General features: G+C 35.2%; 1 protein-coding gene across 3 annotated transcripts; it reads right to left on the reverse strand.

Annotated features, from left to right (window-relative positions):
• Positions 1 to 93: 93 nt before the first annotated feature.
• LOC106072450 (protein IMPACT-B-like) lies at positions 94 to 27,106 on the reverse strand. 3 transcript variants are annotated; one of them, XM_056036641.1, is made up of 10 exons: positions 26,975 to 27,106; positions 18,267 to 18,398; positions 17,322 to 17,374; positions 16,930 to 16,992; positions 10,948 to 11,024; positions 10,078 to 10,209; positions 9,583 to 9,686; positions 7,612 to 7,773; positions 5,948 to 6,082; positions 94 to 2,934 (listed from the first exon to the last, which is right to left on the reverse strand). In XM_056036641.1, the coding sequence occupies exons 3-10, from the start codon at positions 17,366 to 17,368 to the stop codon at positions 2,893 to 2,895; spliced, it is 762 nt and encodes a 253-aa protein (XP_055892616.1). In that variant the 5' UTR covers positions 17,369 to 17,374; positions 18,267 to 18,398; positions 26,975 to 27,106; the 3' UTR covers positions 94 to 2,892. The 3 variants fall into 3 exon arrangements, with proteins under 3 accessions (XP_055892616.1, XP_055892615.1, XP_055892614.1); XM_056036640.1 differs by lacking the exon at positions 26,975 to 27,106 and adding an exon at positions 26,023 to 26,261; XM_056036639.1 differs by lacking the exon at positions 26,975 to 27,106 and adding an exon at positions 24,379 to 24,586.
• Positions 27,107 to 27,971: the final 865 nt, after the last annotated feature.

Here is a 27,971-nt window from a genome sequence, read left to right on the forward strand (position 1 = left end):
TCTTCAACTGGTCCAGACAAGTGCTAGGATCATAGCGTAGTGAGAAAGTTAAAGGCATGACACAGCACTCAACAAAAACAATGGGCAAAAACATTTAGAATAGCACAGTTTTATTAGTTTTAGTCTAGATCTATTACACATTTAATGACATGACTGATCCACAAAAATGAATACAACTACGCTAAATATAAGCTTTGTTTTTTAATAACATATTCTTTACATTTTTCTAGTTTCTTCATACAAATGAAAACAGTTCTTAAAAGACTTGCTTATACATTGTATAGTAAGACTAGAATGAAGGCATTGATAAGAATAATTGATAAGAAAAAATGAAGTCAACAATAAGTATGTATGCTCCCAACAATAATTTTGATAGTTATTTTCTTACTGATGGATTAATTAGGAAGGTTACTTTTATACTACTGATTCCTTAGAATGACCAACTACACAATTCAGTCTAGAAATGTGGGGAGCAGACCAGTTGTCTAAAGGAGAGTGCAATGCCTGGTAGTGCTAGAGCTGAATCCTTGTATTAGTTTTAACTAAACTAAACCCAGAACCTGTTTTTCAATATTATTACTTACCTACAAGGTTCGTTCATACTATAATACTAAAACACTAATAGAAGAATATCTAGATAATATATGACGCTATTAGATGGTCTATTTAGATCTAGTAAATATTTACATTTTATTTGAATTTTTGTTTTAATTAAATATCCAAACATCTGCATATTCCTTAACTCAAGGCAACAGGGGAGGTAAGAGAAATATGTTACACTATGAAGGCTGAAGTGAAAACAAACACAATCCTTGAGCTGCTATAAAGCAAAGACAAATAAATGTTAAGAAAAAGTTCTAAAAGGTCAGTGACACATTGTTTTCATCAATAGTATATGTGAATTTTTTCATTCTAAGAAAGTAGAACATTATTGAGACTGTCATTCTTTTTTCAAGATGCAATTGGGTGTTGGAAAATTCAGTTACATAAAGTGAGTGTGTTTTTAGGCAGAATTTTTTAATATAATTAAATAAGGTTTAAAAAATCTTACAATTTAAAAAACATGTTTGTTATGATTGGGATTATGTTAACCATTTAGTGTGTAAATAATGAGCTAATAATTTCAAATCTTTTTTTTTTCTTTTCCTGTTTTTTATGTAGTACAACTGAGAATATTTTTTCTTAAAGAAAAAATTAATTTAAAAAGTAGCTCAGTAACTAGAGGAAACTATTTAGAAAACAGAGTAAGTCTGTTTAATTTGTGTGGCCAACGTTTCTGTCCAGTGATTTAAAAACAAAATTAAAGGTTGTTTTTTTTATTAAGTGTGATTAAAATTTAATTCATAATAGAAAACAAATTTCCACAGGGGAAGAGAAAGGCCGGAAGACCAAAGCAAACATGGAGAAGATTGGATGATCAAGAGACAAAGACAGCAGGATGGACATGGACCCAGCTGAGGGTAATCGCCAAGAATAAAGTTCCATAGCGAAGTGCTGTTGCAGCCCTAATTTCCACTGGTAGTCAAAAGGATTAAATCAAGTCACAAAACAATTTAAAAAATAATTTCATCAATGCAATAATGAGACAATAGAATGAATCTAAAATGAATCTAAAGAATATTTAATACAGACTTCCAGGGCATGGTGGCGCATGCTGTGGTAAAGAGCTTGGCTTCCTAAGGGGTCTCAGGTTCACATCTCTGTGTGGGAGTTTTCATTTTGGATACCCCTGAGTGGGCCAGAGAAACAGATGACCTTTCATCATCTGCTCTGTAGATTACCTTTTGTATATTTTTTCAAACCTTCAAAGAATTTTGTAAAAATAAAACAACAAAGTGGATTTATAATGTAATAATATTGCAATAATTCAATGATATGAATTTCAAATAAAATTTAGTTTAATGTTATACCTTTAAAGTGTTTTACTATATTTACTTAGAGAATGTCAAACAGCCGACATTCTCAAAGTTTTCTGTCTAAAACAATCCACTAAGCATTCTCACAATCAATGAGAGAGTATGCATATATATTTTTTCTTCGCATCCATGGTCAATTAATTTCTCATCAATTGTTGGGGTTTCTAGTTAAGTTATCTGTAATGTCTTAAAGTTTGGACAGACATCAAATCGTCTTGTTTCTAATATGGTCAGAATAATTATAGAGGCAGTTCCTCTGAGACTTGATGGAAACATTTCATTGGTCATCTACCATATTTAATTGCTTTCACAGTCATCCCATTCACTGGCATGCTGAGGGATGAAAATAATTGAAAGATTGTATAGGTAGGTGCAGTTTTCTGGCAAGAGCAATCATCTCCAAATATTTCACTTTTTTTTTTAAACAGATGTGCAGAGGCCAGAACAATTTTAGTCTCTGTTCATCTAGATAAATCTGTTCTTTAAAAAACATGATCTGGCAACAGTCTCTTTTCACTCCTGTCTTTCTTTTGCCAGCTTTCAAGTTACTTCCATAGATAAGCCAGTCCATTCCTTAATGTCATTCCATCTGTCTGCCTCTCTTTTCCATGGTACTGGTTAATGCAGAAAAGTCTTGTGCGAGCTGAGGATCTTGTTATATGGCAGTACAGTCTTAACTTGTTTTGTTTTTTGGCCCAATTGCCATTGTGACGTTTTAGATTTCCATGTTTTTAGTAATTTATTAAACCAAGTATTTAGTACATTTTAGGTGACTTTATACAAAATTTGTAATAGTATCAGAAATAGAATGTATAGAACAACTCGGCCAAGTCAATGTTTCTTAACTTAAGACAGTACACTGACGTGAACAATGAAAGATCTTGGAGGTGGAAGACTAGAATCAATACAGCCAGCAGGACTTGACAGCATCAGCCAAGTTCATCCTGAAGGAGACAACTAGTCACACTGACATTTATCATCTAGACTTTTTGTCTTTTTTGGAGACTTTCTTTCCATCCTGTGCAGATATTAGGAAACAAGAAATTAAGACAATATGTACAGACAAAAAAAAAAGTGTTCAAATACTATGAAAACTCAAGAGTATTCAGTTTGATAAAGTGAATACAAACAAGTTATTTTAAATTATTGCACGAGAATGACATTGGTTTTAAGATAGATAATTTAGTTATTACATTGTTTTACAGTGGCCATAGTTATTTAGTTATTGGAAACAGATTAAGACCCTTAAAGTTCATTATTATTTATTCTATCCCCATACAAAGACACCCTTTGTGCGCAATTAGTCTAGATATCACTGCCTTAAGAGAATAAAGAAGGAAGTAATCTGATGGAGAAAATAATAGATGAGCTTCACTCAAGAGAACCACATATAAAATACTAGAAAACATGCAGCAAATATAAACCACTCTAACTCCATACAAACTTGGCAATAATATGCAGTAGCAATATAAGCCACTTTAAATCCATACCAACTAGGCAATCATTTGCCAGCAACATTATAAACCATACCATACTATATAATCCAAACCAACTTGGCAAATGTAGGTCAAAAGAGACTCAACTAATAGGTGTAATTGATGATTTTTCAAAAGTCTAGATCATAATGAGCAAATAGATACCATTTTGTTAGACTTCCCAAAAGCTTTTGAAAAAAGTTTGCCACTTTACAAAATTTAAAATACTTGATAGCATTTCTGGAGTTCTTTTTTAGTTAGAGAGCAAATCATAATCTTAAATGGCTTCATATCAATAACTCAGTCTATATCAAGGAAACATTGAACCACACTTACTGATGAAATTATTAAGAAATGAAACAAAATATTAATATTTGTTAAAAGAACAAGCCTTATAAGACTTCAGCAATTGACCAGGTTATAGGACTAAGTTAAATGCAAGAGCGCAGGTATGGGTCAAATATTAAACTATTATGTGAGAAATAAATAAAGCAATTAAATCATTGTGGAATACAGAAATGCAAAGAAGCAGGTTCCATTCTACTTTAGATTATTTGTACTAGAAAGGAATCATACAGCTGGAAACTGACTGAAATAGGTCACTAGAAAGGAATCAAACAGCTAGAAACTGACTGAAATAGGTCACTAGCAGACCTGCCTACCGTTACGCAAAATGCGTATTCGTTACGCAAAATCTCCCAAAAATGACAGTCAGTACGCAAATACACATTTAACCCGTCGCGTTACGCATTTCGTATCCTTTTTTTTCCCCCTCTATTGGCTAGCTTACGAGCGGTCATGGAGGTCACGCTAAGCTGTCCTGTTGGGGTTGGGGGGACAGAAAAGGTGGGGGAACACATTGTGTCCAGATCTATACGTTGATTGGTTCTTAAAAGCAATTACATTTAGTCTAGAAATGAAGAACGCGAGAGTGAGGGAGTGGCGGGTTGGTACCAGGTTGGTACCGTCAGTTAGCTGATACACCAACGTGACTTTTTTTTTTTTTTATAAGTTCATTAGTGGAAATTAATTATGTTGAATCCCTGATTCCCGTATTCATTGTATAGAAAAAAATATTGAAGTGCTATCGATTCAAAACACATTGAGTGACATTGTAGATATCTAGTCTAGATCTAGATCTGGATTCTAGATCTAGAAAACTTGTTATACAGGAATAGATCTAGCTAGTCATTACGTTATGTCATGATTCTCTACATTACTCTACATACAATCTAGATCCAATTTAGTTGTACTGTTGTAGTATGATTTAGATTGACTAGATCTAGATCTAAATCGATAACATCTACTACCATTCTTAGAATAGAATAGATGAAGGTAGGCCTACGAAAGTTTGGAGTAGACCTAGATCTACGTTTGTAGCGGATCCACGGCATCGGTAACACTCTTAAGCCCAGATCTAGAGTAGATTACATTCATTATAGTCTAGATATCATCTCTATTGTCGTATTGATCTAGATGTAGATTGTAGATCTAATCATGACATCTAGATCTAATATTATATATATATATATATATGACAAAATGTATCGCGTTATGCATTCTGGTGCCAAAATACGCATTTTGACCATCAGCGTTACGCATTTGGACTTTTTTTGGTAGGCAGGTCTGCACTAGAAAGGAATCATACAGCTAAAAACTGACTGAAATAGGTCACTAGAAAGGAATCATACAGCTAGAAACTGACTGAAATAGGTCACTAGAAAGGAATAATACAGCTGGAAACTGATTGAAATAGGTCACTAGAAAGGAATCTAACAGCTAGATACTGACTGAAATAGGTCACAAGAATTAGCTGTCATATCTTAATTTAGCTGCTAAAACTTACATAGCCAACTAGAGAGAGAGAAAATAATTCAGCCCTCCATAAAATACAAAGAGAAAAGAAGTGAGAAAGTTCTAACTAAATAATAATGCACAAACTTTTCACTTCATTCTGTTTTGAAAAGCATTTAGAAAGCCAATAGGTCTCTATGAATAGAAATTTGGTCAGCTACTACAGTTCAAGTCCAAAATAATTCAGGAGGGCAGTAGTATGCAGCTCACCATTAAGGAAATGTAATGAATGGAACATTAACGCTAATGTGACAATATTAGCTAACAACAAAGTGAGTTAGTCGCGACTTGGTTTCATGAAGACATCTAGTTATTGACAGAGGACTTTGTCACTTCACCCTATTAATGAGAATAAACATTTGCTTCATCTTCATTACTGTCTCAGTCAACTTGGTAACTGTTTTATCTTGTTCTGGTCTGTATATATGACCTTTCCATATCCTTTGTCATAGACTACAGCCATCCACTGTAATGTACAAGACTCACAGCCTTACAGATCATTTCAAGGCCATTAAATCAACTGAAAAGCTGCCAGAAACTAACTGAAAAGCTGCCAGAAACTAACTGAAAAGCTGCCCAGAAACTAACTGAAAAGCTGCCCAGAAACTAACTGAAAAGCTGCCCAGAAACTAACTGAAAAGCTGCCCAGAAACTAACTGAAAAGCTGCCCAGAAACGAATGAATTTCACTATGATGACTTACTTTATCATCACTGAAACCATTCGACTCCAGTATCTGTCTACAGCAGTTGTTGATGTGCTTGAATCTATCTGGACCTAACTGGATACCTCCATACCAGCGAGAGACCACCACCATGACATTTTCTACATTCATTATCTGCAATGAAACCAAACATTACATTGTGTTTTCATTTCAAAACAGGAAAACTATTAGTACAAAAATATTGAGCAATGTCAGTAATTTCTTAAAGGAAACAAAGGGATGTAAACAAATATTGAAGAGTTACTTTTGGGCATGAAAAAAGATTCTTTTCAAATTTCATTAAAAAGGCATATATGACATAGGCAAAATTCTCCTGACTTTTCTGTCTATAAATAAATAGGGTAGCATTGTAACATTGAATACATCATGATAAAAAGCATAATTATTATCATGTTTTAAAATGGAATAAGATAACAAATTATTGTTTAATGTAATACAAAAAAAAGCATGCCCAAAAGATATCTTTTAAATTATTTAAAAGCTCCTGATCAGATTATTATAAGTAACATCCTGAAAGAGTGACAATTTAATGTTCCTAATAAAAATGGACCTTAAGGTTAAAGAGTATGTAGAGTGTCAGGATGTCAGGAGCAGGGATGGGTAAGATGTGAGAGTGTGTGGAAGTTGTTTATTATTGTGAGTTGGGCATGGGAAATGGTTTTTAACATCTATGCAATATGTGTAGCCAGTGATCAGAAAGATAGATCAGGTCTTGGTTAGGAGTGAGTTTCTGTTCTATATGAGTATGAAGGGGATATCCATTTCTCTTTCACTTGTGTTGGCACAGGTTACGAATATTAAATTTCTCCTACATGAAACATATTTTCTTCCTGTATATACAGTAAGCTAGGTAAAAGTTATGACCAACACAACAATTACCTCACAGTTCTATGTGCAAAGCACCGAGTAAACTTTCATGCACTTTCTACAATGTAACTCTTACTAATTGTTGATGTTGAAAAACAAAATGCATAAAAGTTTTTGTTATTTTTTACAGTTGACAGAAGCGTTTAACTTGGTCAGCCAATTGTTGCATTGGTCAATTATATGTTCGTTTTAAGTTTAAAATATTTTTCTTTTAAATATGTTTTTGTACTTAAGGGTACCAGTTCCATTACTGAAGGTAAGTAAAGTAGTTCAACATGTTTTCTTTCTTTACGCCTCAAATTTTTTAATAAACTGAGATGAATTAAATTAACTTTCAATTTATTTTACAAATGTAAATAATTTTGGAATGTTTTATTTTGCTTGGAAACAACATTTACTTTGACATTACATTAACTAATGTCAGTAATTAAATACTTACTGCCATGCTATAATCATATAATCTTCACATTTCCACATCATAAGGACACAAGTTGATACATCAACAATATGAAGGAATTAAAATTTGTTAGGTCTAGAAACAATGCTTAAGTCCCTTTTCAGAGTGACATTAATCAGTGAATTCTCAACCTACTGTCATATTTGCTAAATACAACATTTGCAGTGCATGCCACTGGACTCCTTTACTCCCTATTGCCACAACTATTGTCTCTCATTAGTTGATGACTATGTATACCCTTCTGCTGTTTTATTCTGAAAACTGGTCAGATAAAAGCTCTTGTATACCTCAATAGTTAATGTTGGCCAGAGATGATTACCTCAAGTAAATGCAGCATCCTAGATCCAGCGTGTGTTTCCCCGTCATCATCACAACCATGGTAAACCACACCAGTGCCAGTGACTATCCTGTAGGCCAACATGTTGTGAGTGGCATTGGCAATTTTCTTATTCTCCAGCAACTTGTTCAAAACAACCTTCACCTGGCAATGGAAATAAAACATTTCAAAGAGACATTTCTTTGAAAGGATGAGAACAAAGAGTGACAATTTTTGTCTTGCAATAAATATGCTTAATATTATGTGCAGCATTCAAAATATTTGACAAAAAAAATATCAATGAGAATAATTATATCAGTCAAATATTTTTAATTTCTTAACTTAAAATTATATTTTTTGTTTAAGTTTCAGAGATTTTAAAAAATTGCAATATGACTGAAAAGTTCCTATCTGTAACATCTTTAAATCATCATTGTACCTTAATTGTTTGTCAATATGTATACTCCAGTGAGGCTTTGAAGTCACCAAGTATTGAATACTCAAGGAACATAAAACTTAGTTATTGTTATCCAGAGATAGAGATTTTTTGAAACACTGATCATATTTTTTTTCTACTACCGCTAGTACTTATAGATCTAGTAGATGTAAACTTTTTTTTTGTTCTTCAAAGTTTATTTTCTTTATTCAGTCCACACACTCCTGGAGCTGAACATTTTAAAACTTATCTTTTCTTATATAATACATATAATACAGACGTTACTTCAAAAAAGAAGATGATTACGTCCTACGCATCATGCATCTAGTCATGCATATTAACCAATGACTTAACTTCTGCCAATTTACTGGTTTTCCTGGCTAGCTCAGGCAACCCATTCCATGCTCTAATAGCACTAGGGAAGGAGTATTTGTACAAATTTGTCCTAGCATATGGGATGAGGAATGTGCCTTTATTTTTGTGTCTTTCTGAGTATTTTATTAAATTTTGTTTTTGTATTTGAAGATTATGGTTCAGTATTTAATGTATAATTGCTACTTTACTTTTAAGTCTTCTATCCTGAAGGCTTTCTTAATTTAGTGATTTAACTAAAGGTGTTACTCTAGTCAAGTGTAAATATTCGTTTGTTATGAATCTCACTGCTCTATTTTGTGTCTGTTCCAGTTTCTTAATGTTTTCTTGAGTTGGGGGGTCCCAAACAGAGGATGCATATTCTATTATTGGCCTAAACAAGGTTAAATAACATTTTATTTTTATGTTCTTATTTGATTTATAGAAATTTCTTTTAATAAACCCTAATGCTTTGATTTTTTTTATTGTTTCATCAATATGGGGATTCCAAGACAGTTTTTCATTTATCATAACACCTAGGTTTTTTGCGTTTTTAGTTTGTGTTACTGGTTTACCATGAATAAGATAAGTGGAATTATTTTGTTTTAGCTTTTTTGTTACTCTTAATAACTGACATTTTTCTGGGTGGAGAGACATGCTCCAATTTGATACCCATTTCTGTAATTCATCTAATTCTCTTTGTAAAATTTCTGTATCTTATGTTGTTTGTCCTATTTATTAATATTTAGCCTTAGATGCTACACATCAACAATTTTGATAGTATGTTTTTGTAAACATTTTTTTTTGGATAGTATGTTTTTGTTAACATTTTTTTTTGGATAGTATGTTTTTGTTAACATTTTTTTTAGCACTTATAAAAATATAGAAATACAAATTGCTTATGTCATTTTAAATTCTGAGATAATAAGATGACTAAAGCTTCCTCTTACTCTTGAGAACTCTGTGCTTTTAGAAACGACTTAAAGAAAGTGTGAAACTTTTGAAAACAAAAAAACTTTTAATCACAAACCAACTTTCCATTGATTGAGACAAATAAACTTATCTTATTAGCTGGAACAACTTTACAACACTGATCCTATAAAACTAAAGCAAAAATAAAACCCAAAACAAAGCAGTCCACACAAACATACACTGTGCCATGGAAACATTAAACAATCTATTCATACCTGAGACTTATCAGTCACTAGAGCCATATGTGGCTGGAAAGTACTTTTTCTGTCTGTAATTATTGCTCCATGGATTATTTCTGGACATGTTTCTAGAGGGCTGACTGAAGACATAAAGAGAAAACGGATCATCAAAACTTCCCTTTGAAAATACAGAGATTGAAGTTCCTTTTCAAGACAATATAGACTGGGACAAAAAACAACAACAATTTACAATGTCCAAGCATTTCCTAGTTTGCAATGTGGTTACGATAAGTTTTACTTCTTAACAGGTGAGTGTCACACAGTTCTCTCTTCCAATACAATCGGCACATTGAGAACTGTTACTGGTTCAATCTTTACAAAAACATGCAATACATTTCAAAATGGACTACAGGCTAGCAATTTCAAAAAAGGTTTTCAATAAAATGGTCATGAAACCAAATCTGCTCTATCAAGTTATTGTCATTTTAAGCAGGAAGTCTAATTCTAAAATAAACAAACACAGTTATTGACCTTTTGCTGGAATCCGCAAGTGATCTGAATGAGAGGAAAATGACTGGTCTTCATCAAACAAAGGAGTACTCTCAATGCAATCAACAGCATTCTGTTCAGTCACTTTTAGAACATCATCATTCACACGTGTGCCTATTTGCAATAAATATATATATATATTATATGTGTGTGCATAAATATACATTTATATATAAACTTTATGTATACATTTTTATTAAAATAAATGAAAATGAGTGTTTCCTGGGTAATAATAATTTTTATTTATAAAGCACTGTTAACAAACAAAATAGGTAGGTACATCTATTTTCTGATCTTGCCAAAGACATTGTGATAATATACCACAATATCAGAACATTGACAGAGAAAGTGTTGAATGGCATAAAATTTATTGAAATCAATTATTTAAGTTTTCTTTAGTTTTTTATAAACTAATGACTAATCTCTTGCAAAACATTCAGTAGCTATGAACCATATAATTCCTAAGTATAATCAATGGGAAGAAAAATCTATATCACAAAAAAATTTTTTTTATACATATATATTTTAAATCAAGTTATTAATAGTTAAGTTCCCCTTTCAGCCCTTGCAATCTCTAGGGCAAATGATGTTAACATAGTCTGTTTCTTTGACCAATGGTTAAGAAGCAGGGTGTCATGTGGCCAGCACAACGACTAACCGCCTTTCATTTCCTCAACTAAAGTCAGGATCCATTGAAGTTGGGTGGACTCAGAGAGTTTGTCCAATGTAAATATTGTCAATAATAGCCTAGCCTAAAATCAATAAATGGTAATAGATACAATAAATTCAAACCAGTTTCCAACAGTTGAATAGTCAGCTAACACTCATCTCTAATACAATTGAATACATTACCTGCATCTGACTTTTGTTGTAGGAACTCTCTAACAGCTTCCACCCACAAGTAAACAATATCTTCCCCAATGTTGTCACTGCAGATACAAGAACAGTTTATTAGTCTCCAGTGACCTACAAACAAACAATGTTGTTTGAACAACAGACCTCCAGTGATCAACTCAACATTAAAAATGAAATATTTCCTAATGTAGCATATGATGGTTATTGCTTGTTTTAATATTTTCAATTCATTTATGAATAGTACTGTTTATTCAAATATATATATTGTAATAAACCTGGTGACCCAGATGGGGGTAGTGGTGTGTGTAGACAGCCGATGCAAATTGCCCCAAGCCAGCACCCCAAGAGCGGTCAACCGTGACGAGTGCGAATAGAGCTCAGGAGCGTCACGAAGGATGTAGTCATGTCATCTAGAATGGTCGGGCGACGTTCTGTCTGGTTCTAGAAGGCCATTAGGGACCCTATATAAAGAGCAAAGGTGTCACAGTCAAGACGGTTCACTACACCCGGTACACTACAGTCTGGTCGACTACAGCACAGTTCAGTCTGGTTCAGCGGTGTGGTTCTGTACAGCGCATTACGACGGTTCAGTGCGGAGTACTGTCAAGTACAGTGAAGACGAACGGCGTCTTGATCTTGGTCTGTGATAGAGTCTGACACAACGAGCCCATTGTGTGAAGTCAGTCCTGAACTGTTGAACCCAAGCCCAGAACGAGACAGAGAGGCCAGTGCAAGAGTTGATACGACAGTACAGTTGTTCACTGAGAAATATTTGTACAGCCTGTGTTACGTGTAGCCAATTGTATAGTATTGGCTGTAACTTATTGAACATTAAAGTGCTACGTTACTTTGGAGCCCTGAGTTGTCAAGTTCTTTAAGTTGGTGGTGTGTGGTGCAGTTTGCAGAGAGCCTGGATAGTGAGATTCGTTACAATATATATAAAATACATATATGAAATAGAACAGCTTTTGCTGTGTATTGACAGCGCCTTCAACATTTAAAAGCCTTAGCTCTGACCAGATCGCGGCCTACGTCATCACTTGTCAGAGGCCAAGGTTATGCGTCACTGATGATGTGTGTGTGCGAAACCACTGTGTTGCTGTGTACTAGTAGTGTACATAGAAAGATTTCTTTTGAAACAAATAGAATCTTCATCTAAATATGATTTAGACTTTTCAAAACATTCATCATGGATTAAAACTCTTGATCTACAATGGTGAACAAATGTCTCGTTTTGTAAAGGATCTAGATCTAGCAGATGCTTTCCGATTACCAAAGGATGATGAATGATGGCTTAGAAAGAAAAAATGGCCAGCGGTAATACCTTAGGCTTAGTAGAAGGATTAGATCTACGTACCATTAAAGGAGTACTCTAAACTCTAAAGTAAGTAAATATTTCTAGATCCAGCATATTAATATTATACATAATTAATTGACTTTTATGCTTTTGATGATTAACATGATAATCATTATATAAAGTCAAAGTGGGTAGATCTACTATCTAGCCTAGGCATTGAATACTTGATCTAGATTTATTTCTTTACAAATTAGGCTAGGACGATGTAGATCTAATTGTAAATCTATTAATTTAATAACGATTCTGTCAATAATTATAGAGACTAGATCTAGTTTATATACAAATAGCATAGTCCGTATATAGAAGTACAAATAGACAGGTAGTAACTTATAGATTTATAATGTCATATTTTATACCCCAGTATGTACCAAATTATTCTAGTAAATGTTAGATGTTTTGTATAATATATACATTTTATTTTATATTTTATACAGTTTGCATTTCATTTCAAAAATATTAATTGTAAACTTTATTAAACTTTCAGATCTGCCATTAACATTTTCAAGACTAAGTATCATGGACAGTATTGAAGGATGACGTACTATAAAGGAATACTCTAAAGTAAGTGATAATTATTACTAGCATCTAATATTAGTATTATAAATAATTTAAATTTTTTATGCTTTTGATGATCAACAAGACTATAAAAAGAGGCTATTGCTAGGAAGTAAATACTACTTTAAGCTAGAACTATGTAAATCTATTAATTTAATAACGATTCTATCAATAATTATTCTAGTAAATGTTTGATATTATTATATTATATATTTATTTACAGTTTGCATTTCATTTAAAAAATATTAATAGTAAACTTTATTTAACTTTCAGATCTGCCGTTAACATTTTGAAGACGATGAAGTATTGTGGACTAGCTACTACACATGAAAGAGTAGAGAGTGCATTAAAAAAAGTGTTAAGTCTCAGGAAGTCACAGGATGGCTGCCTGGTCTTGTGGTTTGCGCACTGGACTGTCGTTTGGATTTATCGATGTCTCTGGTTCAAACCCTGCCCGCTCCCATCCCTGTCGTCCTGTGGGAGGCTTGGACTAGGAAGTAAACTATCTTCAACTCTGAAGGAACATCCGAAACATGTCAAACATATAAGGATATAAAAGTAAAAAAAACATATCAGTGAATTTCAAGATAGTGTAAGAAATATAAATGTGTCTTCGTTTTGGATGTTCTTTGTCAAGAGGAGTGTATGAATTATGTACATTATAAAGGTTCTGGTCCAGTTAAGGTAGTATATATATATTCTATTGTTCTTGGTACATCTCTTTGATGTTTTTTTTTAAACAAACAGAAGTATTTGGTAAAGGTGATAAGCTACTTCTTAAAACTGTATCCTAAATTTTTGAAATTACTAATTTGTTAGAACTCATAGAACAATATTCTTCAAAAAATTTTACTAACAATACTAACAGTTTAAAAGCTATTAAAGAAAACACTAAGTACACAAATAAAAAAAATGACAATGAAATAAATATATTAAATTGACTTAAACCAAACAGAACTAAATGTTATGTGTGTAATAAGGCCATCAATAAGAAGACCATGTCACTTTTTATGGACTTTCTAAATTAAGTATTGTCTACCCACATCCTGCAGATTCCTGCTTATAAGTTATTGACCATGTACACTACATATATTTAAATGTTTAAGATACAGTGGGATAAATCAAAAAGATGAAAATATTTCTTTTATCTTCCTAATTTTAATGATTCATCAAAACATCATAAAGGTTCTCTGTAAGTCTAACTGTTAGATGTTATGTTATGGGTAATTATCTTGTTTTTTTGTAGTAACTTGTGTAATCTATAAGATAAGATATGTTGCTGGTTATTGTATTCATTTGGTTCTAAAGAAATTTAATGACTGCATGACTGGGGATGGGAGCGGCCAGGGTTTGAACTTGGGACCATCGATAAACTGCTCGACCAGGCAGCCATCCATATATATATATATATATATATATATAATTATATATATAATTTAAATAACATTAACATTATATGAGCAAACCGCTCGACCAGGCAACCATCCATATATATATATATATATTTTTTAAATAACATTAACATTATATGAAATCATTGTATTTTTAAAATGTGTATTATAAATTATTGGAATATATATTTTTTTCTCCATATGTTCATTAAGCGATTGCAATAAAAACTTAACTCATTAAAGTGGCATCTTTTGTCTGCAAATAAAATTGCTTTATAACACCACACATTTGTTTTCATGTTGTGTTATTTCTGTTGTGATGCTTGTTATCATTAGTGTTTACATTAAGTTGTAAAGCAACTTATCAATTTTATATTCCAATAACATATATAGGTGTAATACTGTTTATAGAAAAGTCATAACATACATGACTACATGTTAATGACTATACCACTTAGCCTAAGCACTAATGCTAACATTCAGCCAGGTGTGCTATAGTTCAGCTTACAACACACTACAGTTTACAACACACACAAAGCAGTCTTCAATCACTTAGTGTGTATATTAAGTAAATACATAAAGTGTAGACCTAGTAATTTGTCTACTTTAATAATACGTCTGTTTATAGTTATGAGGACAACAACTACACGTTGGTTGTGTTACATTTTACAACACTTAGCCTAAGCGCTAATGCTAACACGGAGTCAGGCTCTGGTTACGATCAAAAACAATGTTCGCTGACCTACTACATCATGAACTAGTCTTACAGCCTGGGGTCATGGAGGTCACGGTATTGAAGTCAAACCCTAGAAAGCAGTCAACTAGGAATCAATGTCTTATAAAAAAAAGAAAAGTAGGTAAGGGGGGTAGATTTCTTTTTTTTTTAAATGTGAAGTGTAACAATTTTTGACTTAAACAGATTTATTAATATCATACATTAAGAGTTTGCTTTTTTCTTATGTTAATATTTAAAAACAAAACTACCCAAAAATTTTCTCTGCAACTAAACTCACATTTTTCAACCATTTTTTCCTCCAAAATAACCCTAAATTTATTTTTCAGACCAAATTCTTTCTCTCAGAATGCCATTTATCTAAAGCAGTGATGCCCAAATTACGGCCCGCGGAAACTTCTGAACAAAGTATAGAACCCCCCCCCTTTTTCATAAAAAAGGGGTTGAAAATGCATCTTTTCCTACTTTAGGGCCCATTAACCTTTAACACTTGTGCGTTTCTGTAATGGGACTCTGAATGTAGAATCTACCAGGAGAAGTGAACGGATATTTATTTTTGTGGAACATGATAATAAGCCAACATATTTAATTTGTAAAGAAATAAGGCCTTAGAAAACAAATATGACAGCATTCTTGACTTGAGTCGCAAATAAAAGATTGTTAAACTACACATAGTGATTAGAGGATTGATGAGAATATTAAGTAAAAAAAAAGTTCCCCTTTCAGACCTTGTGAGAATATTTACACACACGAAAATAATAATAAAAAATACGTCGGTGGTAAAGCTAGCTACAATGTCTCTCACGTTTTAAATAGAGAAATGAAACCACTTTCCGACGCGTAAAAAAAAAAGATAAACTTCCAATGTCTCATTAATTAATGTTAAGTTCCTAATGAAATAGTTTCAGGCCGCTTTCGTTTCGTTTTGGAACCTTTTCGGTCTTGTGGCCAACGACTCGTGTGTTGGAAATGAAAATGGCCCGCAGGTCGAATTAGGTTGGGCATCACTGATCTAAAGTATATTATCACAAAACTTTTTGGTAACTTGCATCAAAATTTATTACATGTTTTCGACAGGCTCCTGAAGGTGTGTGAAAATTATGTTAAAAATGCTTACTTTACTTAATAGGATGCTTGAGTCAACTTACTCACATTATGAGAATCTCTTTTAGAAAACTATTAAGCCATAAATTTCCCCTTCGCTGTGCAACATTAATAAATAAATGGATTTAGTGATAGGTTAGGCTGCAAGAAAAAATAATAAATAGTGAACCAGTTGAATTCTCACTATCTTAAAGCAACTGACTTGTGAGGGGTGAAATAAATAGTAAACCAGTTGAATTCTCACTATCTCAAAGCAACTGACTTGTGAGGGGTGAAATAAATAGTGAACCAGTTGAATTCTCACTATCTTAAAGCAACTGACTTGTGAGGGGTGAAATAAATAGTAAACCAGTTGAATTCTCACTATCTCAAAGCAACTGACTTGTGAGGGGTGAAATAAATAGTGAACCAGTTGAATTCTCACTATCTTAAAGCAACTGACTTGTGAGGGGTGAAATAAATAGTAAACCAGTTGAATTCTCACTATCTCAAAGCAACTGACTTGTGAGGGGTGAAATAAATAGTAAACCAGTTGAATTCTCACTATCTTAAAGCAACTGACTTGTGAGGGGTGAAATAAATAGTAAACCAGTTGAATTTTCACTATCTTAAAGCAACTGACTTGTGAGGGGTGAAATAAATAGTAAACCAGTTGAATTCTCACTATCTCAAAGCAACTGACTTGTGAGGGGTGAAATAAATAGTGAACCAGTTGAAATCTCTGTTTCTTAAAGCAACTGACTTGTGAGGGGGTGAAGTGTCTAAATTGTATTCTCAAGCACCCTGATGACCCCTAAGGAAGGAAAAAAATGTATAAAAGAAACAAACAATACTGATACCAATAAACCTGTGAAAGTTGATCTTCCAGACGAAGACGTTCTTCCCCTCTTAGCCACACTGCACTGGAAAAAAATTTGTATTTAATGAAATATCTCAAATAAATTTTAATGTAAATTGTGTTACTACATTTTTACTCGCACTTATGCAAGTAATCACACACCTAATAAAACCTAGTTATTTAAGTGACCTACTCACTTGATTCTAGTAGGGCCTAGTGCCTTTCTTTAAATAAAAAACAAATTTCTAACTTATGCTGAAATTACAGTGTGGCTATGCACTAAAATGAGGTTCACCCAGCAATAACACCAAAAATTAACGACTGACTGTTGGACTACACTAGCATAACCTAAAAGATATGTAGCATATCAGAAATAATGGACAAACTACTTACTCAATTTGATATTCAGGGGGTGACTGAAGTGGATAGTCATGAGGCATCCGAACCTACAGAAATAAATTAATCATGTATTAGAAAGAGGAGCCTTTAACATTGTATTAATTCTTAAAAATATTTTCAGTTTTTACTTTGTTTGATCCAAAGCCAAATTCTTGTGAATGTTTACTCTATAAGCAACATCAGAAAAGCGTAAACAATGTTTTAAAAAGTTAAATAATATTTTTTTTAAATGCCAAACTATTTTTCAGCATACAACTATAAGGCAATACTACGAATTTCTAAGAGAAACAGTTTCAGCAGAAAATAATGTCAAATTACAACATTACTTATAAATTCATACAAATGATGTTTAAGTGGATCTAAGAGTATGAGGAACTAGAAAGAATTTGATGTCCCCTCTATTTAAAAAAGATTTGATCCATGGAACTACAGACCAGTTTCACCCACCAGCATCACAAATTAAATACTAGAACACATAATAAGTATATACATCATAAGAATAATAATAAGGCTTATATTCAGGTCCAAAGATTAATAAGGAGTGCAGTATGTCACGTGGCTATGCAGCCCCAGAAGCAACCTACATATTTTGCCACATCCAGATTCTCTTTTTGCAGTCTATATCTGTCCTCAGCAATGGACGATTTAGATTCCCTTTTTTTCCGTCTACATCTGTCGTCGGCAGTGAAATTTTCTTTTGGTCTCAAATGTGTATCAACAATGTGGATGAACATAATTGTTTTACTCCAAACAAGGCTTTATGAAATGTATGTCATGTAAAACTCAACTGATAGGCCTATGTTTTCAAAGAGCTTAAAAAAATCAATTTTAAAACACTGGTATCAATGCAAACATCTCTGTTTGATCAGGTAGATCAGCAAATGTATAAAAAATCTATGTAGTTTTAAAAAAAAATTTTAATGAAAATTTAATAGAGACCTGCAAGTTTATCTCCCACCTTGGGGAGCTGATACTGTTAGCAGCAACATGAATGGAAAACTTCTTAGAGTTGGCATCTAAAATATGCCAATCATTTCCATAGATAGAAGATAGTGCTTGAATTTCATCAGACTGAAATGGAACAGACAATAAAAACCCCTCTTAAATCAACTATTGAATATTCAAGTTTAACAGACATCAAACAAGATTTATTTTATTATAAAAAGGCATAGAACTAGTTCAAATTTGTTTACATAATTTGGATGCTCCTTCAGAATTGAACATTATCATATATCCTAGCCAAAACCTTCAGCAAGATGTTGGGAGATGGCTGCAGGTGCAGTTCAAACTCAAAATCATTGAGATAACAGTCTAGAGCACATACAATTGGTGTCTTTGCCAAGAATGAGTCTATATTGTGCTAAATTTAAAAAAAACATTGAGTGCATGAAAGTCATTAACTGCCTGCATTTTGGACTACCAGTAATGACACCTCTTATTCTGCCCCTCAACAGAGAATTTTGTCCTTAGCACAACCAGCTATATGATAATGGTAAAGATAAAGCTGTGGTGACTTGCTCACTTGGGTGTGATGCCAGCAAGCTGAAAATGAAAATGTGGAAGATGGGTAAAGTAAAAATGGCTTGTGTCCTTGTACTGGTGTAAAAAAAAATGATTTTAAGGACGAAATTTGAAATAAAAGCATGTTTTATATATATTTCCTTTGCTGTGGACGTTAAATTTTCAAACCAGCCATCCACTTTTACAAAATGAAAAATCATGCCGCAACCTTTTACACATACATCGTCATACCAACTCTACCACTCTTTCACCTCAATTCAAATATAATTTAACAGTTTAGATACTAATATAGCCTAAGCCTAGGATTATTTTTTTAATTATAGTCCTACTGAGTTAACTGAGTGTAATAAGAAATAAAGGAACACGGAAGAGTAACCTAAAACAAGGCTCTATTAAACTAGAACGACACATGAACTGACGAAAGAGACTTGGACTGTAGCACACTAAATCAATGTTGTGAACACATTCTCACGACGTTACACAAACATAAACAAATAGCAACTATTTCACCACATTCACCCCGCCTAGAATTAAAATAGCAAGTATAGTAATATAGTAGGCCAATAGCATAAATAAAAGAGAATGCCAGTGCCTGTAATACAATAGATCAATAAATAGTGTCGAAATATTAATTTCTCTTGTAAACAATAGTGAATGGTGATGCAAAGAAACCTAAAAACCAGTATCTGTTGTATGACTTATAAACAATTACTAGTTTCTGTTTTAAATATTAACAAATAGTGTAGTAAGTAGACATGTACGTAAGTAAGTGAAAAGTAAACTCTAGTATCAGTAGCAAGAGATAAACAATGCCAGTTTATGTAGAACATATGTAGTGCAATAAAGGAACAACTCTAGACTCTATAGTTCGGTCTGGTTCTTCTCTCTCTCAAGTTGTAACGGGGTTGACTATCCTGTTCTACAGTTTGGGAGTCACTAGTGAGTTCCTGAGCGTCAAGTGGGGTATTTTCAAGAGGAAGCGCTCGGAAGTCCTCAGAGCCTACCAGGGGTTCTTTCCTTTCTTGTATCACCGTAGGGGTGTTGACTGGTACTTCTGTGTTTTGAGTTTCTGGAGGATATTCATTATCCTCACCCTGAGGGAAGAACGAAGGTTCACTTGTTGTTTTGGATGGGGAGGGGGTGGGAGCCAAGCGTCTTAGAGAGACCGTCTCCTCTTTACCGCTGGGCAACCGTACGACAGCATATTGGGGGTTGCACATCAGCAATTCGACTTCCTCCGTGAGAGGATCATACTTTGAAGATCGGTTCTCTTTTCTCAGCAACACTCTAGCTGGGCTAGATAGCCAAGTGGGGATAGATATCCCGAAGGAGGATTTCCGGTTGAACCGGAAAACTCTCTCATGTGGAGTTTCGTTTGTTGCCGTAGATAGTAATGATCTAATCGAGTATAGGGCCTGGTTCAAGACAAGCTCCCATCTCGAGATCGGGAGATCGAGGTCTTTCAGTGCTAAAGTAACAGCGTTCCATAGAGTTTTGTTTAGTCGTTCAATTTGTCCGTTGCCTGAAGGATTAAAGGCGGTTGTTCTACTTGTAGCTATTCCCCTCTCGTGCAGAAAGGATTGCACCTCCCTCGACATAAAGGACGTACCTCTGTCAGAATGGACGTACTCTGGCATCCCAACAAAGGAAAACAGCTGATTTAAACACTTTATGACAGTGGATGAGGACATATCGGGACATGGGTAGGCAAATGGGAAGCGTGAGTACTCATCCACCATTGTTAATAAGTATTTATTGTGAGTAGCAGATGGGAGTGGCCCCTTAAAATCAATGCTTACTCTCTGAAATGGTTGGGTAGCTTTGATGAGGGTGCCTGAAAACTGTTTGAAGAATCTAGGCTTCATTTCAGCGCAAGTTTTACATTGGTTTACCACTTTGCGGACGTCCTCGCAGGAAAAAGGTAAGTTCTTAGTCCGAACGAAATGGAGGAGTCTCGTGACCCCTGGGTGACAGAGGTTGTTGTGTAACAGTTTGAGGTCTTCTCCAGTCATTGCTGACGCTAAGTGGTTCCTTGAAAAGGTATCCGCAGCAGCGTTTTGTTTCCCGGGTCGATATACGACGTCATATTGGAAACAACTAAGCTCCAGTCGCCATCTTTGAATCTTTTCGTTTTTGATCTTGCCCTTGTTCTGCTGGTCAAACATAAAAGACACTGAGCGTTGATCTGTAACCAATGTGAAGGGTCTACTGATAAGGTAATGTTGCCATTTTCTCAGGGCTTCTACGATAGCGTATGCTTCCTTTTCCACTGCTGAGTGTCTGCGTTCACTATTAGTGAGTGTTCTTGAAAAGAAGGCGACAGGACGGCCGTCTTGATTAAGAGTGGCGGCAATCGCGATGTCAGAGGCATCTGTTTCGACTGTTAGTGGTCGATTGTAGTCTATCGTCGACACAGCAGCGTTTTCAAGTTCGTGTTTTAGCTGTTTAAAAGCTTGTTGTACTTGTTCAGGGGGAGGAAAGGCTTTGTTGTTCACCAATAAATGGATCTTGTTGGAGAAATTTGGGATCCATTGAGAATAATAGGACAGTAGTCCAATCACCCGCTTTTGTGATTTCATGTCTTGTGGTGGAGGTAGGTTTCTCAATGCTTGAAATCTTTCGGGGTCTGGTCTTAATTGCCCTTGTGAGATTTCGTAGCCTAGGAGGCATACTTTTTTAGTCGCAATAGCACTTTTATCATTGTTGAAGGTGATACCGTACTTTTTAGCGGCATTGAGAAATCTCTGTAGATTCTGGTCGTGGCTAATGGAGTCAAGTCCGCAGATGGTAACGTTATCCACGTAAGCGAACGTGTCCTGTAGCCCTGCCTCCTCAATTATTGCGTTGATCGTCCTCTGAAATGCGGCGACTCCGTTTGTCACTCCAAAAGGAATGCGGCAAAACTGATAAAGCTTTCCGCCAGCCTCGAACGCCGTGTACTGCTTCTCATCATCCCTGATAGGTATCTGGTGGTAAGCGCTTTTGAGGTCAAATGTACTGTACATTGAGTATTTAGATATTTCCTGCACCAGTTCATCCACTTTTGGCACGGGATACGCGTCGAGGTAAGTGAATCGATTGATGGTTTGGCTATAGTCGATAACCATTCTCTTTTTGTGCCTTTCATTCGTTGTTACAATTATCTGGGCTCGCCACGGGGACGTGGAAGGCTCAATAATTTTGTCAGATAGAAGTCTCTTGATTTCAGTTTGAATGAATTTGGAGTCAGGCATAGAATATTTTCTAGATTTAGTGGCTATGGGATGGCAGTTAGGAGCCAGATTAGCGAAGAGGCGAGGGGCTTCAACTCGTGCAGCTTTCAGCGTACAGACCTGGAGAGTGCTTCGTATTCCTTCAAATGGGATCATCAGTTTTTCGTGCTGGCTGATGAAATCTAGCCCTAAGATTACATCAGATACTAGTCCATCTAGTAGTGAGAGCTTAACACTTTCATATTGTTCATCTTTGTACTTTATTTTAGCGAAAATATGGCCGTGAGTAGTGCGAGAAAGATGTGTAGAGGCCATGTAGATTCTGTTTCTGGACGTTTCTAATTTCCATTTGTACCTTTTAGCAATTGAAGAAGATATATAGCTTTCACTGCTCCCCGTATCTACGAGAGCCTTCAATGGTACTCCATTGACGAGTATTGAAATAGTAGATTTAGTAAGACCGGACGCTGGTGTCGATGCCCAGGAAGATCCAACGGTTGTAGTCCGAGACGTGTCATCATCTGCTTTCACTATGGCTGAGGTTGTAGATTTGAGTGTCTGTCTGGTCGATTTACAGACTTTCTGGAAATGGCCCCTCTTACCGCACAAGTTGCATGTAGCGTCACGGGCCGGACATCTAAAGCGTTGATGTGGGCTGTTTCCACAAAAGAAACATCTTTTACTAGTCGCCGCACTCACCTCGTGTTCTACTTTTGTCATTGGAGAAAGGCTCTCCTCGTGGGCGCTAGCTCCACAGGGAGTTTCAGAGTGGATGTTATACGCCATGGCATGGTTATGGGCATATTCGAGTTGTCTTGCCTCTTCATAGGCGCACTGTAGAGTTAGAGTAGATTTCTCTAAGAGTCGCAGCCTTATGCTGTTTGAAGCCAGTCCAGTAATGAAGGCGTCTCTTACGAAGATATCTCTGTGTTCTTCAGCGGTGACAGCTTTGAAGTCACATTCTTTGGCCATACTTTTAAGCTTAAGTAGGAAGGAGTCAACGGTTTGTCCGTTCTCTTGTCGACAAAGAGTTATCATGTGCCGTGCAAAAATTTCGCTTTTAGGCTTCACGTAGACATTTTGTAGAACTTTGATTGATTCTTCGAACGTGGTACACTCACTTATGTACTGAAATACGCTCGAAGAAACGTAGTTTTCTAGTAATTTCTTTTTAACAATCTCGCAATGAGAAACTGAGGAGATGAAATTCTCAAATGTTCTGAGCCAGTGCAGCCACTTCTCGGCAGCCGATGGCGAGCTAGGCTCTATGTCCAGCTCTTTTGGCCTAAATAGACGTTCCATTTGTATTACTACTTTTACTTACAGACTGAGAATAGTGTTGAACGAAAATCAAAAAAAGATACGTGAGGCACATAGATCCATGAAATTGAAAATTTCTAGTTTAATAAATTGTAATAAGAAATAAAGGAACACGGAAGAGTAACCTAAAACAAGGCTCTATTAAACTAGAACGACACATGAACTGACGAAAGAGACTTGGACTGTAGCACACTAAATCAATGTTGTGAACACATTCTCACGACGTTACACAAACATAAACAAATAGCAACTATTTCACCACACTGAGAATCTTCTATCAGTATATAACATAGATAGTAGATCTATCATTATAGTCTATAGGCCTATGACATTCTTTGATTCTCTACAGTCAGGGTTAGTTAGTATGACTCACTATGAGTACTATGGGTTAGTTAGTATGACTCACTATGAGTACTATCAGAGTAGACTACTATTAAATTCTAGATCTAGATCTAAATTCTATCTAGATTCTAGATCTACTAGTATTAGTAGTATGATCTAGTAGAAAGTACTAGATCTAGATCTACTAACTTGTGGATGGCTGCCTGGTCGTGCGGTTTGCGCGCTGGACTGTTGTTCGGATTTATCGATGGTTGAGGGTTCAAATCCTGCCCTCTCCCATCCTCCGTCATCCTGCGAGAGGTTTGGACTAGGAAGTAAACTATCTTCAACTCTGAAGGAACATGTAAAACATTTTACAAAACTTATTTAAACTTATTAGTTAATTAGTATTACTCAGTATTCACTTCAGTCTTCAGTACTAGATTATCATCTAGATCTACTACTAGATTTAGATTCTCGGGTCACTAGTTGACTAGGACTAGGGTGGGTTTCCAGGGTTAAGCCAGTTAAGGTAGTGTACTAGAATCTACTATATCTAGTAACTAGTACTAAGTTAGTAGTACTACTACTCTAGTACTAACTTTACTAGTCTGTTAAGTTAAAGTCAGTGCAGGCCCACTGCACAGTCACTGACAGACAGACACACACAGCAGTACCTGTCGTTGCAAATTCGCTTCCACTGATGACTCCGTCATTTTTCTTGATCTAAAATTTGAATCTTAGATTACTCACTAGATCTAGATCAAAGTCTACTGGGACTAACTCTCTACGACTCACAATTCCCTAGTATTATAGATCTAGGTCAATAATTCAAGATATACTTGGAAAAAGAAATCAGCTACGTTGACCATTTTGACATCAAAAGTCACGTGATTTACATTTAATAATCCTTGTAAAAAAATTTATTTCGATTCGTTTTTTTTTTAATCAGCAAAATATTATTTAAAAAAAAAAACAAAAGTCTAGTTAAATAAATTATTATTTTATTCATTATCCTTATTATTAGCATTATATAGGGTGTTGTTATCTATTTAGGACATGCTATTAAGACGTGTATATAAGGCGGTGCTATTAAGGTAAGGCATCATTCTTTCTTCTGGGGTCTACAAAGTCAAATTTAAACCCTTTTCTCGAATAATTGGTCAATAATGAAGTTGTAACATATGTACATTTGCACACTAGTGCCCTAGTGCGTCAGTGCAACACCGCTTGTGTATACGTAATAAATGGAGTTCCTAATATATGTCTTCCCTAGTTTGTTATTTGTGTAATACAAATATTCTACATGGTGTCAGAGTGAAACGTAAAAAGCTGCCGTGACAAAGGTTTTTATTAATCTAATAATGGCTTCTTTTTATTTTGAGCAACCAATCTTTAATTGGAATGCTAAAGATCTATATCAAGAGTTTTTAAGATTTCAACAGCAGGTGAGCTTTTGTTTCAAAGGACCGTTAGCTGATGCCGACAGTAAACAAAAAGCCGGATGGCTGGGAATGTGGATAGGTCACCAAGGCCGTGAGGTTTACAAAACTCTAAATATTACTGATAGTGAAGAGGGAGATCCGCAATTGCTATTAAAGAAAATAGAAGACTACATAAGGCCAAGACAAAATAAAAGAGTGTCTAGATTTAGAGCACATCAGAGAAAGCAGGAAGAAGGAGAAAGTTTCGATAACTTTGTTAAAGACCTAAAGCTTCTCATTATGGACTGTGAGTATCACAACCCAGACGATATGCTTATTGATTTGATTATTAGTGGAGTCATGCACGAAAAGGTACAATTAAGACTACTTGACCAGGGACAAAAGTCGACCCTTAGCAAGGCAATAGAAATTGGACAACAGTATGAGATGTCGCAAAGCCAAGTGAAAATGTTTAGGGGCCAAGAAGTTCTAACAATCAAGAGACAGTCACACGATGTACTCAAGCACAAGTCTAAAGACACCTCTGATAAATTATGTAGTAAATGCGGCAAGAACCACGAAAGGGGAAAATGTCCAGCAATAGGAACCACATGCAATGTCTGCAAGAAGAAAAACCACTGGTTTCGAATGTGCAGAAAAAGACACAACGTTAATATATAATCTATAAAACAATCACAACCTTAATTAGTAGGCTATTTAGTTTATTATATTTTTTCGGTATAAGCAGAGAAAAGTTCAGCCTAACGTGTGTGTTGCCTATTTCAGTATTTGTGTTTTAGGCGAGTCTATAGTGTCGTCTCGAACTTTGCCTGCCGCCATCCCTCCCCCCAAGTTACTTACGTATATTACAGCGTAAGCACAGTTAATCAATCTTACCTTCAATTCAGTAGTAGCCATATTGACTAGTAGGACCTACAAGACAGCACTCTTTGCCGTCATCTCCATAAAACCATCACAATAGCCATCGCCATGTTTATATGTTTTTTGTTACCTTGGCTTCTATTCAAAGTGTAATTTTTCTGTTTATTTCTATTCTTTAATTCGTTACGTAAACTGTTGATGTTAACTCATGTGTCAGGTTTAAGAATTATTTATGTTGCTCAAAAATTAAGGTCCCGTGGTTCAACCTGACAAGAACATCTTTCACACACAGTCATACATAGAGTTACCAACTAGGAGGATGATTTAAGTAACAAAAATTATGAATTTAATTTCATGATACCTATTATAGTGTAGGCCTGTAGTATATGTACAATGAAATATGAATGATGAATAGATAATGGTATATACATATATGTATTGATACTAAAAATTGAGCCCCTTGACACTGCTAAAAACTTGTCACCCTGGTTTCATAGTAAACCAGACGCTGACCGATGACGTCACAACACTGACAACATCAGCAATGTTAGAGCTAGAAATCAACTGATCCCCAACTTTTCTGCAAAGGCCACTAACATTCACGTCGTCAGTGATCGACAGTCTGACAAAGACACTCAAGTCACTGAAGACTGTAGTGGATACTTCTGAGAAGATAATACATTCTAACACTGACAAAGAATCGTGTTCAGTATAGCCTATAATACACTCCAAAAAATGGCAAAGAATCGAGTTTAGTAATACACTCCAACACTGACATAGAATCGAGTTCACTAATACACTCCAAAAGAAATCGAGTTCAGTAATAGGCTACACTCCAACACTGGCGCCATATAAACAAAATTAACACAAAACTCAACTTCTACTCTAAAACTAGAAATAGTGACAGCCTCATAGGCTCGTAGGACATATAATAAGAGATATCACAAAAGAAGTAGGCCTAACTCACCCTAAACAGGGGTCCAAAAAAAATCCTACCGAATAACAAGTCCAAGGAAATAGTACTTGTTTAAACTTGTTTAATCTTTTATGTCCGTTTCAACCAACTTCGGAGGGTGAAGTGTCTCATGACCAAAACAAAAACCAACCAATAAATGTCACCAGACTTTGTGCCGTAGCAAACAATTCAAAACAAAACTACAAGGCGCTCTCGCCCCGTACAAGGTTTACGACTAGAGAAAAAAAACAACTTAAAGTAGGGAGAAAGCGAAATCCACATGTCCAAACTACTCGTGACATGGAGTAAGACATTGTTAAATAACATTCTTGTTTTAAGACACTTCTGTTTCGTGATCACAATAAAAGTAAAGTTATGTTCCCATTTCAGAGCTTGCGATCTCTAGGACAGATGAACGAGGGTATCATGTGACCAGCTCAACGACCAAACGCCTTGACTTTTTCCCCAACTAACGTCAGATGCCCATTAGAGCTGGCTGGACTCCTTGAATTAAAATACCAGTCTTCACCAGGATTAGAAGCAGGGACCCCTCGATTCGGAAGCCGAGCGCTTTACCCCTCAGCCACCGTGCCTCCGTGATTACAATAAAAGACGTTCAAAGACATCGAAAGTTGAAGTCAGGACTTTGTTTAAATCTAATGCGGCTTGATCTACATGAGTAAATGGAGCTGTGAGTGTTCCTCCGAGAAAGTGATCATGAGATTCAACAAGGCTTAGGAATCGTTTTGTGTCCAACTAACGAGAGAATCAGTAGAGCTTTAATGCATCTCTTGGCAGGGCTAATTACATCCAAGGCCCAAACCTCATGAAGGACGGCTGGGGATTCTGGCGGGCAGGTTTCAAACCCGGGACCATCGTGATCATAAACAGTCCAGAGCGCATACCTCACAACCTCACAGCCATCCTCTTCTTAGTTTTTGTTTTCCCCGCTGTTTCAAGCAATCCATTCCACACTCCACTGGGCACGAATTTTGTCTTATCAAACGGA

Source organism: Biomphalaria glabrata, chromosome 7 (assembly GCF_947242115.1).
Source record: "Biomphalaria glabrata chromosome 7, xgBioGlab47.1, whole genome shotgun sequence".
NCBI lineage: Eukaryota > Metazoa > Mollusca > Gastropoda > Planorbidae > Biomphalaria > Biomphalaria glabrata.

Coding starts and splice junctions, on each gene's coding strand:
- LOC106072450 (XM_056036639.1), bottom strand. CDS start 24,417: ATGACGGAGTCATCAGTGGAAGCGAATTTGCAACGACAG. Junction 18,399..24,378: donor AAGCGAATTTGCAACGACAG/GTACTGCTGTGT, acceptor GTTCCATTTCAG/TCTGATGAAATTCAAGCACT. Junction 9,687..10,077: donor CTTGCGGATTCCAGCAAAAG/GTCAATAACTGT, acceptor TTATGTCTTCAG/TCAGCCCTCTAGAAACATGT.